The sequence below is a fragment of the Diaphorina citri genome, unplaced genomic scaffold, assembly GCF_000475195.1.
Source record: "Diaphorina citri unplaced genomic scaffold, Diaci psyllid genome assembly version 1.1 scaffold3339, whole genome shotgun sequence".
Lineage (NCBI taxonomy): Eukaryota > Metazoa > Arthropoda > Insecta > Hemiptera > Psyllidae > Diaphorina > Diaphorina citri.
Genome location: NW_007380748.1, coordinates 9 through 20,654, shown reverse-complemented (window position 1 = coordinate 20,654; position 20,646 = coordinate 9). Strand labels below are relative to the sequence as shown.

At 41.7% G+C, this 20,646-nt stretch overlaps 1 protein-coding gene across 1 annotated transcript; it reads right to left on the bottom strand.

The window, feature by feature from the left end:
- Positions 1–1,366: 1,366 nt before the first annotated feature.
- Positions 1,367–20,347, bottom strand: LOC103520225 (1-phosphatidylinositol 4,5-bisphosphate phosphodiesterase gamma-1; the record flags this gene model as incomplete). The annotated part of the gene is given in 14 exon segments (XM_026831432.1): positions 1,367–1,594; positions 4,706–4,969; positions 12,151–12,328; positions 13,750–13,910; positions 14,151–14,371; positions 14,752–14,953; positions 16,820–16,997; positions 17,030–17,269; positions 17,588–17,794; positions 18,099–18,214; positions 18,557–18,745; positions 19,171–19,333; positions 19,675–19,813; positions 20,198–20,347. Coding segments are annotated over 14 exon segments (2,636 nt in total), but the record flags the coding sequence as incomplete, so codon positions are not given.
- Positions 20,348–20,646: the final 299 nt, after the last annotated feature.

Here is a 20,646-nt window from a genome sequence, read left to right as displayed (position 1 = left end):
AAGAGAAAGAGAGGAGAGTCAGAGGGTACAGAATGGAAGGAAGAAATAAAGCAGAGGACACGATGTTTGAAGTCAGGACATTTAGTTTAGCATTATTTGATTTTCATTTGGCATTATTTGATTTGACTTAAGCCGGATATCATTCACTCTCCATTGAACTCAAATACGTTTCCTTCAACTTCCTAACCCCTTCAGCACTCAACCACAGGACACAACCTAACCTTATCCTATGCTGCTTTGCTTTCCGAGGCCGTGAGATAGACATGGCACCTATCTCACGGTGTTGGAAGAATTAGGGGTTAGTTAGGGCTCAGAAATTTGTTCAAATTTTAACAAGTTTTCATTAAAAACAAATAAATCAAATTAAAAATAAATACATAATAATAAAATTAAAACTCCCTCTAACCCTTCTTGTTCGCAGATTGACTGAAGTTCAGCGGTCCCCAAATGTGTCTGCCGGGCCTCCTCACGCTCCTCCTGGTGCTCAGCGGTTCCCAAATCCGGGGGACGAGGCCCCAGCTGTCCCCGTGTCCGTTCAACTCGATGTGTTCGTGTAAGAGTTCGGACGTCAGCTGTATTTCGGTCCCGTTTGCCAAGTTTCCGAACTTGGCTGCGGGGGGCGGAGGTGAGGATTCTTCTTTCATAATGCCAATCAGGAGGGTGGGGATTTTTCAAGAGGTTTAATAGAGGGAACTGCAACATCTAATGTCTTATCGTCCCTAAATCGACAGGATAGGAGAAAGCCGAACGTTATCCGGTCAGGATAAAAACCGCCCCTCGGCCTAGCGCTTACAAGTCAGACGGGCTACCAACCAAGCTATTATTATTATGTTAAGGCGGTCTCTTCCTGATCCCTTGTGTGCCGCGTCCATTTTAATTTAGGACTATTGCACTGCCTTTAAACATGGTTATTGGCTCTCCCCCATTTCAAACACTCCTGATCCTCTTGCGAAGCTCAGGAGTGGTTTGATTGGGTTCGAGTGTATGGTTACTATCTCTTCTCCTGGGTGTCCCAGGGTACTGAGTCTTAGTAATGAAACGTATACGCAAGTCTAGGCTTGTGCTAGAAAATTTAACTTTCTCTTATTTTCTTAGCCTAGCCCAGAACTGTTTGAAAAAGGAAGATTCACTCTCCAGGAGTAGTATTTTTGACAGAAGTTCTTCTGTCTTCTCAGATGTCAAGGGGAAAAAAACCCTTATAGTGGATTTCACCAACCTTCTTTTTAGCCCTTAATAGCCCTATTAACCCTAAACAAACCAAATGGAACTTAAGAGACTGTTAGCTTAACATGCCTTCTAAGGATTGAAAAAAATATTGGTGAAATCTACATTTAAGGTGACAATTTTACTCAAAGCTCCCTCTCACCTGGTGATAGCGGAGGAAGAACTGCACCTCCTGACCGCACATAATTTTCTCTCCTTTTGTCTCCGGAAACGAGGACATCTCATTATAGACCAGCCGTTTCTTCGCCTTCTCCAGATTGAACGCTACAGAACGGCAGTATACGATGAGGTTGGACATTTCCTTAGCTACACGGAATGCACGCTCCATGGCCTTGTGCTGGGTTTCCTGTGGACGAGGTTGATTGGTTGATTAGAAAGGAAGAAATGAAGGAAGGACGAGTAAAAGAAAGGAAAAGCTTCTTCTCCTTCTGCACCTTGCCCCGTGTACAGATGGGGTCGGCGTTTTTCGTCAGCCTCTAAATCAGCCTTTGGTGATTGCTTTAGGTGACATTTGGTTTTGGCTGCAAAAATTTTACGAGTGGATACCCTTCGCACTCAACCTGTGCTATTTCTTTAGCAAGAGATTTCAGGCTGGTCTACTCCCTGTTTAACGTCCCCAGCTAGACTAGGCTAGTCTACTCCCTGTTTAACGTCCCGCCGCCAGACTAAGCTGGTCTACTCCCTGTTTAAAGTCCTCCAGCCAGACTAAGCTGCTCTACTCCCTGTTTAACGTCCCGCAGCTAGACTAAGCTGGTCTACTCCCTGTTTAACGTCCCCCATTTAATATGATCTCAAAAAAGTCTTCACTTTTACAAAAAATATCCATCCCTTCAGGGATAAACCTATTAGAAACTTCGTTTTAATTCGAGCACTTCCATTCTATTGAAAATACTCGTAGGTAATTTATTTAATTTCAAGGGACGTTTTGGCTATCAGGCCTGGTTTTAAACTCACCCTCACAATCAGTTCAAATGTTGCGAAATACTTGTATTGTCACACTATTGTGTCCTCTCAGTCGTCTAAAAAGGTCACAAGCTCTTCTAAGAAAGAAACAAAAAGCTGTAGCCTTTTTAACATCATTCTTTCGATTCGAGTCTCTAAAATCACAACACCATTTCCTTCAAACTTCAAACTGAATAGCTAGACACATTCTTTTTTTTTTTCACAAAAGGAAGGTAATGTGAGTATGAAGAGGAGGAAAAGAAAATGATAAAAGAAAAGATCAAAAAACAAAGAACGAGATGTGGAAAAGATTAACTGGAAGGTGATGTATGTAGGACAATAAAATGTAAACAACATGATACAGAAATGATTCAGAATTCAGAATGAAGGTGGGAGACAAGATATTCTGTTGAAGATGATTAGAAGAAATGAAGAATTGATTGTAGTGATCCTCAGATCAGGGGCAATATTAGGCAGCAAGGGACTATTTATTAAGCTAATAATAAAGGAAAAACCATTTATTAGGCTAATAACCTGGGATACTGTATGCCATACAACCATAGATTTACTTTTGGTTCTTCGACACCTTTATTTTGTTGATGGGTAAAGTTGTTAAGTGCTGGTCATTCAAGATAAAATGTAATGAGTGGCGTCAGTAAAATCTAAAATCCCAAGGGGTGTTACAGGGTGGGATGTTTGACCTTGACGATTTCTCATTTTGTTGATGGATACTGTTTGAATGGTTGTATTTTCCTTTCGGAAACGGAAACAATTCCAATGGCGCGCCATATTGGATGTCCTATGGTTTATGGTAAGCGCTATCACACCAAAGGAGGGAAAACGAGCTTCAGAAGATTGGGAAATTAGAACTAATAAAGGGAAAAAATATCTGGTACCCCCAGTATATTGGATAGAAGTGTGTTAACCCAACTGATAATCCAGAGTTGTGTGTGGGTAGTGAACCCTGTTATACTGTTATTTCGGGTTCATCTTCATTTGTTCATTGAGTTTTCCATTCACATCAAACAGGTTCACCTGAACCCACTTTTGAGTTCAAGTAGTTTCGACCCAATGTCTCCTTCACTGTAGTGGTACATATTACGCTATAAAACTTCTCATTTTGAACCTTTCTGGCCTAAGAAGCGATAGATCTAGAAGTTTAGGAGATACAGTGGGCCAGATAATTTGAAGCAACATATTCATACAAATGATGGACGTACGAGTACATCACTGACAGACGGACAATACCTGACGCACAGTTGTAAAAATTTACGTAATACGTCTATGAATAATAGTACGCACTACATACTGATTACTGATTGTCTATTGTAAGTAAATCCCCGTAGCATGTCAGTAGTTCTTAGTTATAGAGCCTCTGACATAGCATGACAGTGGCTATTAGTTACAGAGCCTCTGACATAGCATGTCAGTACCTATTAGTTACACATCTATTACCTTGACATTTGACTTTGAATTTCATGGGTTCTTATTTAGAACTCTTTAAGTAGATACTTGTATGATATAGGTCATAATTAATAATGTATATGATATGATATGATATGTAGGTGATTACCTGGACTTTTGAAAATGCTTAATTAGTTTTAGAAAACTTTAGTACGAGTAGGTGTGTAGACACAAAGTGTAGACAAGTAGACATAGGTACTTTTAAAAGTTCACTTTACAAATCATGCACCTTTGAGCTTTGTGTGTTCTTCCTTAGGATCCTTAGGGTTTTGTAATTATCTTTTTGATTAAAACGAATCGAATGTACAATGCATCTTAGTTAAATGATTAAATTGTAGTGTACTTATTAATTATTAAAATGAAGTCAATCAACAAGTGTTTAAGTGAGCGGTTAGTGCAGCAGCCAAGTTCTTGCACTACACCGTACACCCACATATTACACCGAAAATTACAGTCCCTTTTCAGAGGCTTTCACTTTGTGATATCAAATTCTTCAGGTTGCTCAAGGTAAAGTCAAACCAAGCTTACTACGTTTTGGGCTAAGCTTGTGTTTATCTTGGCTAAGAAAAATGGCCTCAAGTAAACACACCAAAAAATATTTCAATAATCCCCTGTTATGAACCGAAAAAAATATCTCACGCATTTTCAATTACCAATACCAACTTTTTTATGGTACCTCCCACCAAACTAAACCACAGTGTTAATACAAAACCATCATTACTTAGATAAGTAGATACCACACATTATAGGAATATTAGGAGTATGTAATTACCCCCTGACCACAAAATATGGCCCGCCCATGGCGACTGGTACTTATTAATTTGTTCACCGAAATATTTAAAATCAATGTTCAATATTATAAGGTGCTTTACGAAACACGAAAGATCCCAACTTTGGGTACACAAATCACAGCACATAGTAAACCAATAAATCCATACACAAAAAGCCCAATGACCAATCTGTGGCTTAGATGTAGGGGCTAGACAGCTTGTTTTTACATCATAAAAAAAGCGGAAAAAAAAAAAAAAAAAAAAAAAAAAAAAAAAAAAAAAATCATGGTAAAAAAAGAGCTTACCGAATCCTCGCGGTTGTGTTGCGGCTCGATTTCCGCCACATAGTTGGACGGGAACCAGTGCATCCGCTTTCCGCCATAGTCGCCCCGCCACCAGCCTCCCTCCGCGCGGGTCACGTTCGAAATGATGGCATGTTTCGGAAACGACAACTCGTCATCATTCCGCGCCTGGTAGTCGTACAGGGCTTTGACGGTGATTGAGGCCGGGGTGAACGAGGCCGGATCCATGTAGCCGGGTGTGCCGGATACAGTGTTGTCATCCGGCTCCTGAGGGAAAGAGGGAATTTTAATTTTTAAGGGAAAGAAAGGGGGAATTTTAATTTTAAGGGAGGGAAACAGGGAGATTTTAATTTTTAGGGAAAACAAGTAAGAAATTTTTATTTTTAAGGGAAAGAAACGGGGAATTTTAGGTTTTTGCTGATAAAACTCCTGAGGGAGAAAAAGCAAGAATAGGGCGGAAATAGAAGAAATTGTCATAAATATTTCAAATGCTCGTATGTAGGTACCTGTTGAAATTATTAAAATAACTTACAAGCTGGTCCGTTTTAAGTACAAAATAACTTGAAGACTCAAATTACTCAAGAGTGATGGTGACATTACATTTGATAATCCATGACCATACATTTGATGGGTAAAGTTGTTGAATATTGCTACCAAAGGAACTGGCACAAACGAGCAGTGACCAGTGTTATTATAGGGTTAGGTTAAATGCAAGAAGGAGTTTTCACAATTAGAGCAGTGATTAGTGTTATTATAGGGTTAGGTTAAATACAAAAAGGAGCTTTTCTTTTCCACGGACGTGACTTCTGCATAATTACCCTTATTTACTCTCAAGGTGTGGCCAAACATAGTCGACCGGCCGTCGATCGACGAGCTGAATCTATGCATCAGTCGATATCGATCGATGCGTCGAGTCCACACACGATCGACATCGATCGTATGTGGACAACTGGACACACTTTAAGTTCTGCTGACGTGTGACGGTTTAATAGAGGATATGATTTGCTATGTTTCAGGCAGCATTAGTGCTGTGCCTGCTACTGACAATTCAAGCGGAATCCAGTCAGGAATTTGACTACAAGTTACCATTAGCTGCAGCTAGATCCGTCAGATCTGAGGTAAGTTTCATTCAAGAATTTTACTACTCGTAATTTTCTGTTGGTAAAAACAGGGGTTCCCCTTAATCTTTAGATAGACCGTTCTAAAAATCCAAATCATTATTTTGGTGAAGCTAAGAGCCTTCGTGGATTGAATAATAGATCCAGCCAAGCCCAGTAGGTTATGCCCTGAGCCATGTTAAGATCTTTTTTCGATGTTCTACTACTCTCGAATAAAAAGGTAAGAACTGTAAGAAGTCATCATGGTGATTTTGTATGAAATTCTTCAATCAAAATATCCTATCATCCTTTTCGAAATACCTTCCTCGAATCAAGTTATTACCGGCTTTCAAGTTTGATAGATTGAAGGGTGAATAACCTAGGGGAGACTAGACAAGTGCCAGACTAGGAGATACCCATGTCTAGTGAGGGTTTTAGATCAGTGGTGTAGGTAGGGAGAGAGGGTTGAAAGCGACGTGACGGTTTAAGGAAAGTTTTTCAAGACCATGAGACCATTAAATACTGTCCAAAAATTTTCTAAAAAAGCAGAAAGAGTTGTTCTTAAATGTTCAGAAACTTGATTTTATCGGGATATCTCTCTGGGTTTGTGAATTCGTTAGCTATTCAAACCAATTTTGTAGTTTCTTTTAACGGGCCAAAAATTCATAACAGTTTAATCTTCAGAAAAATAGAGGGTATTTTGTCAGAATTACAGGACTTAAAATTTCAGTGCACCTAGTTTTAATAATATAAATTTTGAAGTTAAAATGTTAAAAAGTCTACACATAAAAATGTAATTAATATCCGGTAAACTTGACATGGGAAAAACATCCAGTAAAAGAATGAATAAAACATTTCACAAGTGTTCAAAACAAGTTAACTACATATCTACCCATTCTACTGAAGGAAAGGGTACATATTTCGGTCTCTTCAAACAGACGCCACAGGGTATTGGGGTCTACAATGCCCCGGGGCAAAACCCACCCCTCGTCCTTCCCGTATCTTATTAAGTAGTCAGAGGTTTACCTATCACTAGGGGGTTGAACCCAATAATCCCCTGTTATGAACCGAAAAAAATATCTCACGCATTTTCAATTACCAATACCAACTTTTTTATGGTACCTCCCACCAAACTTAGCCACAGTGTTAATACAAAACCATCATTACCTAGATAAGTAGATACCACACATTATGGGAATATGTAATTACCCCCCTGATCACAAAATATGGCCCGCCCATGGCGACTGGTACTTATTAATTTGTTCACCGAAATATTTAAAATCAATGTTCAATATTATAAAGTGCTTTACGAAACACGAAAGATCCCAACTTTGGGTACACAAATCACAGCACATAGTAAGCCAATAACTCCATACACAAAAAGCCCAATCTGAGGCTTAGGTGTAGGGGCTAGACAGCCCTAAAGGATGGGTTGAGCTTCTAAGAATCTACAAAACCAAGTGAAGCATTATTTAGTAAGTCGAATTATTTGGTAAGTCTGGACAAGTCTAAGAATCTACGAAACCAGGAAGTAAGCCGAATTATAGCATTATTTAGAAAGTCCAATTATTTGGCAAGTCTGAACAAGCCTAGTTCCCTTGAAGGATAGCACGTCTGCCTTGTAAGCGCTGGGTTACCAGTTCTACTTCCGCCCGGGGCGAACTTTGTCCTAAACAGATAAGGTACGTTCCAGGAACGGCTTGCTTTCTGCCATCCTGTCCTCTCTTCGATTTCAGGATGATAAGGCCTCCGTTAGTATAGTTCCTTCTATCAAACCAAAAAACGTAACAGTGGCTACTTGATGTCAGTCACGCTCAGACCTAGGTCTGTCAGACCGTCCGAAAGTGTGTGGTGGAAAAAGCTTCAGACTTGGTTCTGTCAGACCGGCCGAGAGAAATGGGTCTGAAAGTTTTCTTTCGTTCCACACACAAATAATCCGACGGTCTGAGACCATGGTCTGTCAGGCGGTCTGAGACTCTGAGCGTGAGTGGCTGCCATTAGTTGATATTGTAGTTTGGCCGAGCCTATTAACTACGATGGCCAATGCAGATGTATGACGTCGTCCTGTTGTATTAAGGTAGAAACACACTATCACGTCACGTTATGTCACGTGATAGTAGTGTGTTTCTACCTTGAGATCGACATTGCTCCCGCTATTCCCTATTAGAGGAAGCACTGGAAGAAAACAAGGTGTCATGGAAACCTCATTAGTGGAGCATGATAAATGGGGGCTATTTAGTCCAGAGAGTATTATAATCAAAGTTTTGGCCTAGTAAGCTCTAGTGTCAGATGTTAGCCCAACACCTTGTAATTACCATCTTGCGTAATCAGCGATCTATTGTTGATCATCTAGGCTCTTTTTGGTCTAGGCGCCATTATCATTATTGAGATACCTAACGTAGATCTTTAGTATTTTCAATTGCCCATTTCTTTAATCTTTAACCTGAAGAAATGACGGACGAGGAAGTTGAGAAGACCTTGGAGAAACAGGAACACATTCTGAACCCACAGGAACATGAACACTCCAACACAGATGAGGTGAAGTCTGCAGATGCTGCTAGTTCTAACGAACAAACAGACAACTTGATCATCACAGTGAACGCAGAGAAGAAAGTGCCCGTCACAGAAACCAAGGCAGAACTCACCAAGCAACCGGTCCACATTACACATGCGGTAAGAGACTCCAGTCCAGCGCCTCCTCCTTCGTTTCCGCGCCTACCTCCAGCACATTGCACATACTCGGGTTGTGCAGTCTCAGCAGACACTCCAGGCCGCCTCCACTTCTGTGCGGGGTGGGTGCACCTCCCCTGTGCGGTGAAGCGGATACCCCACTCGCTGTGGGAACTAGTTCGACCACTGCCGATGAAGAACATTTTAGCTGGAATAGAATACCTACCTTTACCTAGTTTACGATCTAGCAGAGAACTGACTATGTGTGATAGAGAATTAATGTGATGTACCTATGCATATCGTTTTCTGATTCCAGGGACACAAGCTAGAAGCGGACCGAATCAACCCGGAGTATCACTTCCGCTACTCTGTCCGCAATGAAGATACTGGGGACTTTAAATCCCAGGAGGAATCCCGTGATGGTAAATCAGTCGTGGGACGGTACACCGTCGCCGAGCCTACAGGTCACGTGAGGGAGGTCAAATACACCGCGGATGAGAAACATGGCTTCCGCGCTGATGTCAAAATCCATCCACCTGGCGCTTTCCAGTCCAAGAACTCGGAGAAAAGATCCGCAGATGCTGAGGAGAAAAGCGACTCCGATGAGAAAATCGAGGACGTTCAAAACGACAAAACTTCCGACGAAGAGAAAGAAGATCACCAAGCGGATGAAACCAAAACTTCCGAGGAGCTTCTGCAGAACGACAAACCTCAGCAACCTGAAGAAGAATTTGACCACAATAATAGTAGTAGCCTACTGTTGGAGTAAAGGGACTTTTCAGTCCTATGTGAGCAGTATAAATAAGCACTATTAGTAGCCGTAGTAGGAAATTTCTTTTTCTAACTAATAGACCGATCCCCGATGCACTCTGACGTGGAGCGACTGAGATATTAACGAAAAAGAGAGAAGGGTTTGGTGTGACTTTAATGTAGGCCTCGGCTCTCATGGGTTCGTCCCCTAGCAGTTGAACCTGAAGAAATGACGGACGAGGAAGTTGAGAAGACCTTGGAGAAACAGGAACACATTCTGAACCCACAGGAACATGAACACTCCAATACAGATGAGGTGAAGTCTGCAGATGCTGCTAGTTCTAACGAACAAACAGACAACTTGATCATCACGGTGAATGCAGAGAAGAAAGTGCCCGCCACAGAGACCAAGGCAGAACTCACCAAGCAACCAGTCCACATTACACATGCGGTAAGAGATCCCACCTCACTGCCTGCCTACCCCTTCATCCCTCACTTCAACAGTCCTTACCCTTACAGTCATCGCATTCCACACCCTGCCCAAGCAGACGCGGTCCATCATATTCCTCACCCTGCCATCGTGGATCATCACCATCAGCTGAAGACAGCTGCTTCATTACCTGCCCCAGCACCTGTGAGTCCACCTGCAGCTATCCCAGCACTGCTCCCAACATTCATCTATCATGACCATCCCATCTCACCTGTCAGTCCTCTCTTCATCCAGCAACCCTCTCACCAAGCCCACCACTACTTGCCTGGTAATGTTCAGGACATCTTGGCAGCCAAGCAAGCTTTAATCTTATTCAATGGTGTAGGATTTTAGGTATTGAAGTAGGAGTATGGTACAAGATTTCTAAATACCTACCAGAAAAGTTCAATTTCTCATCTTCTAAGATGGAATAGATTAGATTCTTCTAGGAGATATTCCGAGATATCAGTTCAAATGTTGCGAAATACTTGTATTGTCACACTATTGTGTCCTCTCAGTCGTCTAAAAAGGTCACAAGCTCTTCTAAGAAAGGAACAAAAAGCTGTAGCCTTTTTAACATCATTCTTTCGATTCGAGTCTCTAAAATCACAACATCATTAACTTCAAACTGAATAGCTAGGTACTTTCTTTTTTTTTTCACAAAAGGAAGGTTATGTGAGGATGAAGAGGAGGAAAAGAAAATGATAAAAGAAAAGATAAAAAAAGAACGATGAGTGGAAAAGATTAACTGGAAGGTGATGTATGTAGGACAATAAAATGTAAACAACATGATACAGAAATGATTCAGAATTCAGAATGAAGGTGGGAGACAAGATATTATATTGAAGATGATTAGAAGAAATGAAGAATTGATTGTAGTAATCCTCAGATCAGGGGCAATATTACGCAGCAAGGGACTATTGATTAAGCTAATATTAAAGGAAAACCCATTTATTAGGCTTATAAACTGAGATACTGTATGCCATACAACCATAGATTTACTTTTGGTCCTTCGACACCTTTATTTTGTCCTTCGGGGCGGATTTCAGAAAAATTAAAGGTTAGATCGGCTTCGAAGTTCGACGGGCCAATTTTTTTCGTCTTGGACATGGTTGGTAAATTTAATCAAAGTCGGACCAACTGTTCCAGAATTATTGCGGACCAAACAGACAAACATTGAAGAAAAATCGTCCAAGTTGGAACTCACTTCAGTCGTTCAACAAGAATATGTACGCGAATCTGTCTTGCTCTAAGAACGGTCGTATTGTGCCTGAGAATCCATTTTGCTTAAAGACTGGCACCTGTGTAGAGATGAACGAGTAAATCTTGTTTAGCGGAGATGAAACCCGCCTCAGCGGTGTAATGGTTAGACCCGTAGACTTCGGACCTAGAGGTTGATGGTTCGAGTCCAGGCCAAGTCATAAAATTTAGCTTGGTGTATTGATTGGGGCACTGGGGGATGAAATTCATGTTATTTATGCTTGATACGATTAAGAAAATTCCTGTTTCTTTATCAAAAATATATTGGAAAAAAAACCTTTCATAAGTAAAATTTCTGAAATTTTGGATTTTTGAACTCAATAATATCATGTCTCGAGTCACTGGTCCAAATTTTTCGTCCACAGAGGAAACACTGGTATATACGCCCCTGGGCGCACTATTTTTTTTTTTTTTTTTTTTGCCACAAAGGAAAAACCTGGTATATACCCCCCGGGGGGCCTTTTTTTTTTTTTTTTTTTTTTTTTTTTTTTTTTTTAACCGAGAGATAAGAACAGCACATTTGAATAATTTCAAAACAAACAAACGAAGAAGAATTCTTCAATGACATAAATTTACGGATTCCGAAGAAGAATCAACTTTGGTCCAAAATCCTAATCCATTTCAACATTTTCAAGTCCATTTAAGAGTACTTAGTGGACCAGGAAAGGAAAATCCCCCCCCCCCCAAAAGAGTCGAACAAGTTTCATGGATAAATAAATCCGATCGAGAAGTACTTTTGGGACCAGGAAAAGAAAAACCCCCCCCCCCCAAAAGAGTCGAACAAGTTTCATGGATAAATAAATCCGATCGAGACGTTTTTATTAGATAGGTCTTCATCAATCTATCTTAAACTTTTTGGAGTGTCAAAGCCGAAGAGAGAAGGAGGACAGGATAGGAGAAAGTCGTCGTTTCGAGAACGAACCTTACCTGTTCAGGATAAAGTTCGCCTTCGGCGGGAATCAAACCAGAGGTCTAGCGACCACAAAGCAGACGACCTACCCTCCAAGTTAACTAGGCTGGCTGGGATAGTAACTAATAACATGTACACTCAAAGTATTCACCAGCCCGATTCTCTCTTAAGATACCACAGTAAGTAACTAATAACATGTACACTCAAAGTATTCACCAGCCCGATTCCCTCTCAAGATACCACAGTAGTATAGGGACAGTAAAAAATAACATGCACACTCAAAGGTACTCACCAGTCCCATTCTCTGTATCAGGTCTTCACTGACAGGGTACCACAGTTCTATCTTCTTGTACAGGGGATGGCGTTCGTAGTAACTAATGAGCTCGACCAGGGATTCGAACTGGGTAGTTCCTATCGTGTACAGGCGACCTTCAACCCGGATACGACAGTGTTTGATTTTATCCTCGGCCCTGGGAACAAATGGGAAAAATGTAAGTAGGTACTTGAGCTATTTGAGTGTGTGGTATTGTGTCAGTCCAAGTTAAATTGGGCTTGTCTCACATTGGAAGTTTAGTTGTTGTTTTAGAGTTAGGCTTTAGCTTTCGCCGAAAGGTAATGACAGAATAAAGAAAAGATATCTTTATGTATCAGCCATAAACCTTGTCTTGAGCCGCTGTCAACCATCGGCATTATGAGGACTTGTGCCTATTCTTTCAAACTAGAGAGAAGCCTTTGATTAACGGCCAGCTAGCTGGCTGGTTAGAGTTAGCTGTTCACCTCTCTGTTTATAGTCCTACAGCTCAATACTAGTCTACTCTCTGTTTACCAATCCCTAGTCAGCAGTTTTTTTCCGTTGGATATTGCTGAAATTTAACCGCTTCTAACTCCGGACCGGTACTGAGTAACCATCAAATAATAGTGAAAATATGTAGTTCACCTGCCTCGGTGGTGTAGTGGTCAAGGCGCTCGCCTGGTAAACAGGAGGGCGTGGGTTCAATCCCAGCCGAGGTATGGAATTTTATCCTCATATAATTTGAGAATTTGACCACAATAATAGTAGTAGCCTACTGCTGGAGTAAAGGGACTTTTCAGTCCTATGCGAGCAGTATAAATAAGCACTATTAGTAGCCGTAGTAGGAAATTTCTTTTTCTAACTAATAGACGATGAGAAACATGGCTTCCGCGCTGACGTCAAAATCCATCCACCTGGCGCTTTCCAGTCCAAGAACTCGGAGAAAAGATCCGCAGATGCAGAGGAGAAAAGCGACTCCGATGAGAAAATCGAGGAAGTTCAAAACGACAAAACGTCCGACGAAGAGAAAGAAGAGGCACTCTGACGTGGAGCGACTGAGATATTAGCGAAAAAGAGAGAAGGGTTTGGTGTGACTTTAATGTAGGCCTCGGCTCTCATGGGTTCGTCCCCTAGCAGTTTGTCTCACCTGAAGCTTATCACATAGGAGCTGTTATCATTCTCACTGGGTCTGACTAGGAAAGCGCCATCCGAGGGTACCCGACGGAGTAGATCTTCTGCTTGTGATCTGGTGGCTGTGGGATGATACCATTCCTTGTCCTCATGTTGGTTAGGCTGAGGTACGGGTTCCTGGAAATAGGATTGGGAATTGAGGTTAAGTGGCAGAGAATGCCATAGGTATTACTGGAGGCTGTGGGATGATATCAATCCTTAGTTTCCTTAGGCCTGAGCATTGCGAACTCTTTTTGAGCTTTTTCAAAGATTTGGCGATACCTTTGATCTACATGATTTATCGAATCTCTATGCGCAATCTCGTTTATTTGATTTTTTTAAGCTCGTTTACAAAACACCATGTACTTTTTAGTATTTACATACTTGGAGTGTAATGAGGAACTCCTGGCTTCGCAAATGATTGCTCACCTGAAGCTTATCACATAGGAGCTGTTATCATTCTCACTGGGTCTGACTAGGAAAGCGCCATCCGAGGGTACCCGACGGAGTAGGTCTTCTGCTTGTGATCTCGTGGCTGTGGGATGATACCATTCCTTGTCCTCATGTTGGTTAGGCTGAGGCACTGGTTCCTGGAAATAGGATTGGGAATTGAGGTTAAGTGGCAGAGAATGCCATAGGTATTACTGGAGGCTGTGGGATGATATCAATCCTTAGTTTCCTTAGGCCTGAGCATTGCGAACTCTTTTTGAGCTTTTTCAAAGATTTGGCGATACCTTTGATCTACATGATTTATCGAATCTCTATGCGCAAGCTCGTTTATTTGATTTTTTTTAAGCTCGTTTACAAAACACCATGTACTATTTACATACTTGGAGTGTAATGAGGAACTCCTGGCTTCGCAAATGATTAGTGCGGTAGTGAGAAATCAGACTGTACAGGGAATCGAAGTAGGACTTCTCGACCAGATAGAACTGACCGGACTCGGGTTTCGACCGGATGCGGCAGTGGTTGACGCGTCCCTGCCACCAGAACGAAAGCGAATAGTCCCCGATAAACGTTTCGCTTTCTCGGACTAGAAATGTACCGTCACCTGAAACGAAAGAGGGGCCAAAAAATGTTGAAGTCTTTCAAAAATGTTGGATTGAAAGAACGAGGGTAGTTTTAAAATTCATGCCAGAAGGACATTATTGCCAAGTTATTCTTCTAGTACAGTAAAATAAGACACCAAATGGGGGGTAATAAGGGAAAAATTTGTATCAACTTGAAACTTTGGGAATAACTTTCTCTACCTTTGGGGGCAGTGTTTCTTCTGCCAAAAACTGCCTCCAAACACAACTTTTTTTTTTTTACTTTTTCGTAAATAACTCGAAAACCATTCACCATACGAAAAAGGGCGTCGATTCAAAAGTATTTTAAACCTTTAGACACCTTTGAGTAGTTCTTTTCGAGAAATTTGTAGTGGAATCTTACCTAGATGTGAATATCGACGTAGAAGATCTTCAGCCTCTGCCCTCCCTCCTGAGAGACGCCCGTGGAACCATTTCTCTCCAAAGTGGAGCTCGTCATTAGGAACACCCTGTAAATAGAATAGAATATACCGTGTGTATAGAAACACCCTATAAATAGAAGACAACTCAATTTTGTATGGCACATTTTTCCTGGGCAAACTATGCTATCAAGTTATACCTACAACATGATTAAATCAACCTGAGGTGAGGTGTCGGCGCGAACGACCTACTAGTTAGAGTTACAGCGCCTTACAGGGGAAAAAAAATCTGCAAAGCAAAGCTGATCGATCAATTTCATAGCCCCATTGGCAGCGTAGTTAGCTTGATGGGTAACGCCTGCCTTGCAAGCGCTAGGTCACGGGTTCGATTCCCGCCCGGGGCGGATTTTATTCTAAACAGATAAGTTACAGCGCCTTACAGGGGAAAAAAAATCTGCAAAGCAAAGCTGATCGATCAATTTCATAGCCCCATTGGCAGCGTAGTTAGCTTGGTGGGTAACGCCTGCCTTGTAAGCGCTAGGTCGCGGGTTCGATTCCCGCCCCGGGCGGATTTTATTCTAAACCGATTAGGTTCGTTCTCGAAAACGCCTGGCTTTCTCCTATCGAGCCCTTCTTTTCGATTTCGGGGCAATAAGGTCGAGTTTTAGCACCGTGGATTGTCTCAGGATTGAGTTCAATCCCAGGTTGACCTGAGTATATTAAGTATAGGCGTTTCATCTCAATCCCGACCAAGCAAGCCAGCATCCAAGACGTGGAGAATATGGTGCGTCATGTCTCTGCAGATGAAAACAAACAAGACGAGAGACCTAGTCCTTACGACTATCAAATCCATCCGAAACCCATGATGTTTCAACTGGCAGATCCTCCAGTACACCTTCCAAGCAAGCCAGCATCCAAGACGTGGAGAATATGGTGCGTCATGTCTCTGCAGATGAAAACAAACAAGACGAGAGACCTAGTCCTTATGACTATCAAATCCATCCGAAACCCATGATGTTTCAACTGGCAGATCCTCCAGTACATCTCCTGCTTCCTAGCACTCAGTTTGATCAAAGTTACAAGCAACTTAGCTACTTGACACAAAACTACCCGTATAATGTTCCCTACTACTATCAACCAACAGAGGAGGGTTTGGGCAGAGGAGCTCTGCCACCACACTTCTTTGATCAGAGAAACCAACCGAACGAAGCTCAGAAGTCTATCCTCAGTAATTTGAACAATTTCAACTTCATCAAACCGATTGTCAGCAATATACCACCACAGTACCTCCCTCAACAGTTCCGTCCAGTAAGTTCGACCTCTGCTCCAGTGAATGCTGATCAAGTCAGCTCTACCCCACAGCCACAACATCAACCAGAGCCACAACAGCAGCATCACCAACACGTTGAGGTCCAAGTCAACAAGGGTCAAACCCCTGCCCCACCCACCGCCTCTTCTCCGTCACACTACTTCAACTTCCCCTTCCTCTATCCTCTGACGACATTCCTACAGAGACCTTTCCTCCAGCACCACAACTCTCATGCGACACCCCAGCAAACGCCAGTCCAACAGAACCAAGTCCAGCAAGACGATGCTCAGAAAGTTCAGAAGCCCCCCCCCCCCCAAAAGAGTCGAACAAGTTTCATGGATAAATAAATCCGATCGAGACGTTTTTATTAGATAGGTCTTCATCAATCTATTTTAAACTTTTTGAAGTGTCAAAGCGCCATAAAACCATGTACTAATGCTTGAACGCAGATATGATGTTAAGTTACAGTTAATGATACCAAAAGTGATCGAGTGTAATATTAGGAGACAACAATACACTAATTGAAGAGGTTTTATAGAGGGAGCTGTATGTAACTCGGCGGGAATCAAACCAGAGGTCTAGCGACCACAAAGCAGACGACCTACCCTCCAAGTTAACTAGGCTGGCTGGAAAAGTAACTAATAACATGTACACTCAAAGTATTCACCAGCCCGATTCCCTCTCAAGATACCACAGTAGTATAGGGACAGTAAAAAATAACATGCACACTCAAAGGTACTCACCAGTCCCATTCTCTGTATCAGGTCTTCACTGACAGGGTACCACAGTTCTATCTTCTTGTACAGGGGATGGCGTTCGTAGTAACTAATGAGCTCGACCAGGGATTCGAACTGGGTAGTTCCGATCGTGTACAGGCGACCTTCAACCCGTATACGACAGTGTTTGATTTTATCCTCGGCCCTGGGAACAAACGGGAAAAATGTAAGTTGTATCACAACTTACCTTCATCTTTAGCAATAGCACAGGGTGTCTGTTCATCGCTCCCCTCCGGTAGTTTCTTATGTTTGAGCAGTATTTTGCCTCTCAACTGATGAGGTGATGGCAACACTGTTTCGTTCTTTTCTACAGGGTGTATCAGAAGCATGTCTTTGAAAATGTCGAGCATAATTTGAGCCATGACTCGCTGCTGAGGCAGGGAACAGTTGTCTTCTATGCTTAGGATCACAGGGTACCTGAAGAAAAAAATTGTTTTACCACAAATAGATACTTTTAACAACATTTATGGAAATCACCGCATTACTAAGTGCTTCCTTTGCAATCGATTTCATTATTTCAATAGGTAATCTCCTTTTAACAGTAATGTCACCAATTCGCGCCGGGCGGGAATCGAACCCGCGGCCTAGCGCTTACAAGGCAGACGCTCTACCAACCAAGAAATTAGGCTGGCTGGGTGTTCCTAATATTATGTGTTACCTCTATCAATCCCCTTGATAAAAATAAATAATAATAGTCATGATAATAAAATCAACTAAACAACTGATGTTACTTACTTTGACGTTTCGAAGGCATGGTCACGTATCGTTTTCACAACATCTTTGAACTTGATCTTGGTGGTGAGTGTATGTCCATGGTAAACTATAGGCGTACCATCAGGTCCATCCCAGCAGTCTAGTTCTATACAACGACATCCTTGTCGAAGACAACGCACGTAGGCCTCACACGAACTTTCCGATGAGAATTGGTCCCCTGTGAGATATCTGGGAATATAATGGATGAGAATAGAGGAGTTGTCTAGCTGTGGGACTATAAACAGGGAGGAGAACCCTAACCCTAACCAGCCTAGCTAGCTGGCAGTTTCAAAGGGTTCTCTCTGCTTTTAAAGAATAAGCACAAGACCCCACGATGGTTGACTGCGGTTAAGGATGAGGCAATTAAACATGGCTAGTGACCATCAGCCTGGTGTATGGCAGATAAAAAATATCTCTTCTCTACTCTGCCATTATCATTTGACTACAGCTGAAGCCGCTACAACAACTACAAAATTGTCTTCAATCGACTTACGTGTTGTGAGAAGAGTTGATGAAATAATGCGACAGAGGTTTCGTCATATCTTGATGTATAGCGTCATACTGCTGATCCCATAGCTCATTCTGTTTGGAAAACAGAAAGTCTATAAACTGAAATCAACAGAAAAGAATAGAACATAGGAATATACCTTAATTATCCTGTCAGAATAAGACTTTCAGTCTCCCGGTTAACAGTTCATCGCCTATCGCCCATGAAAAGACAGACACGCCAGTCTAGTTAGCTTGGTCGGTAGCGCGTCTGCCTTGTAAGCGCTAGACCGCGGGTTCGATTCCCGCCCGGGGTGGACTTTATCCTGAACGGATAATGTTCGTATCCTTTCTTCTTTTGGCTGGCTTTCTCCAATCCTGTATTCCTTCTCTCTTCGATTCCGGGATGATAAAACCTTAGCAGTTACAGTTCCCTCCATCAAGCCTCTTTTTTTTTTCAATTACCTCCATAAACGTAAAGTAGGGCTCCTGTACATTCCGCTGCTCGTCTTGCAAATAGTCTCGCATATGTCTTGACACTTCACGCTCGTTCACGTTTGTCTCGTTCTGTTCCCGAATGAGAAAGTTGGTCAGCTCTGACGCGGTCACCGTCTGCCCGTCCGAACTATAGTGACTGTACGAATCCGTGAACATCTGAGGGGAAAAAACTGAATTAATAAGCTCACGCAACGGACACGGTTAGCCCAGTGGTAACGCGCTTGCTTGCCATGCAGAAGGTCCCGGGTACGATGCCCACCTTCGACAAAAATTTGTACTCGTTTCTCGATTGCAAATATTTCAACGGGTTACTTTCTGGTGTTTTAGTCTTGGCTAAGCACCAAACTGGGGAGTATTGTGTCTCTTATCGCTCATCTGATGAGGGACATACTACGGGATGGACATGCTACAACACAGAATGTAGTTCTTTCATTGGTACGAAATAAAAATGGGGGTGAAACACTTTTTTTTTTTAGGGACGATAAGAACTTTGTTCTTACAGGTCCCTCTATCAAACCTCTAAAGAAAGAAAAAAAAGCTTCGAGTTCAAGCGCGAATCACGTGAATATGATTTTCCATACCTGTTCGTCAAACATGATCCTATTATACAGAATACTGAACTCGTCAAAGGCCAGCTCATTGGTTTTCCTCGTATCCACCTCTTGGAAATGTTCACGCAGCTTGTTCGTCGACATTTTACAGTTGACGCGCGGCAGAAACGTTTTGATGTCTTTCAGATTCACTCTGAAAAGGGAAAAGAAAAATCTACACTGAAAACAATGCTTTCAAAGCTTTAAGTAATGATGAAAACAATGAAAGAAAACTCCACGCCAATTTGATCACATTTTGATTTACTTCACTGTTTCATTGCAAATGTTCATTAGCAAATGGTTTCTTCAAATTAAATTGATCCCAAGGGCAAGGTAAACCAAGACCCTTGACAAAGGGAGTGTGCCTGAGGGTCTTACTTTTCAACAGATGCTCCATAAATTGACAGGTTTTCTTTAAAACACCTATTGCACTTCAAATATTAAAATACTCTTTCAGTTAAAAATGTTAAAATACTCCTGTGGGTTAAGACTTACGTTTCTCTTGGTCCCTCCAAGCTGTAGAAATGTTTCCTCAACCACCTCTCCACATTAAGAGGATAGGGTGCTCTCAGAGTATCTGGTACAAGATATCGGAGGCCTGTCACCCATAGGCCACACTCTTTCTCTGAAAATGCTGAAAATAAATAAGATAAAGTTATTCACTCACTCATCCAAATACCTACATAGGATTATGTCCTGTGAAAATACATATATTGTTTCTGGAACACCTAAATTAACTTTGGTAGGTAGCTACTTCCTATCTTTATTGAAAAGCCCTGGTAGAAGCAAGGTGGCATTTTCAGTAGGTCATAGTAATGTGATTGTATGTTTTAAATGGCCATGCAATAGGTACTTTTGTTTTTATACTTGTTTTTGTACTTGAGTTTTTACCTTGATTTACAGTACCTACCCAGTAGAAGCATTTTCAGTTTAATAATTAGATTTTTGTGGTGACCAATGCATTACTGAAATTCTGTCTTTATAATAGGTAGGTATATTAGCAAGACTTTTTTTTTACCTGCAATGGAAAGAGTTTTCAGCTTGAACTCCGAGCCATAGAGAACAATGAAACATCTGGCAGCATCCACTCGGCCTGATTCTTCTGGCCATCGGTCAAAGTCTTTGAAACATTTTCCCACTCTAACTTCTTTTACTTCTCTCATGTCAACTGAAGAGTAAGAGAAAATAACAGAGTACAAGCACAAGAAGGTACACAAATGTACTATTAAATATTTCTTCATAAATAATACCTAGTTTTTATACCCTGTCTGTATCACAACTTACCTTCATCTTTAGCAATAGCACAGGGTGTCTGTTCATCGCTCCCCTCCGGTAGTTTCTTATGTTTGAGCAGTATCTTGCCTCTCAACTGATGAGGCGATGGCAACACTGTTTTATACAGGGTGTATCACAACTTACCTTCATCTTTAGCAATAGCACAGGGTGTCTGTTCATCGCTCCCCTCCG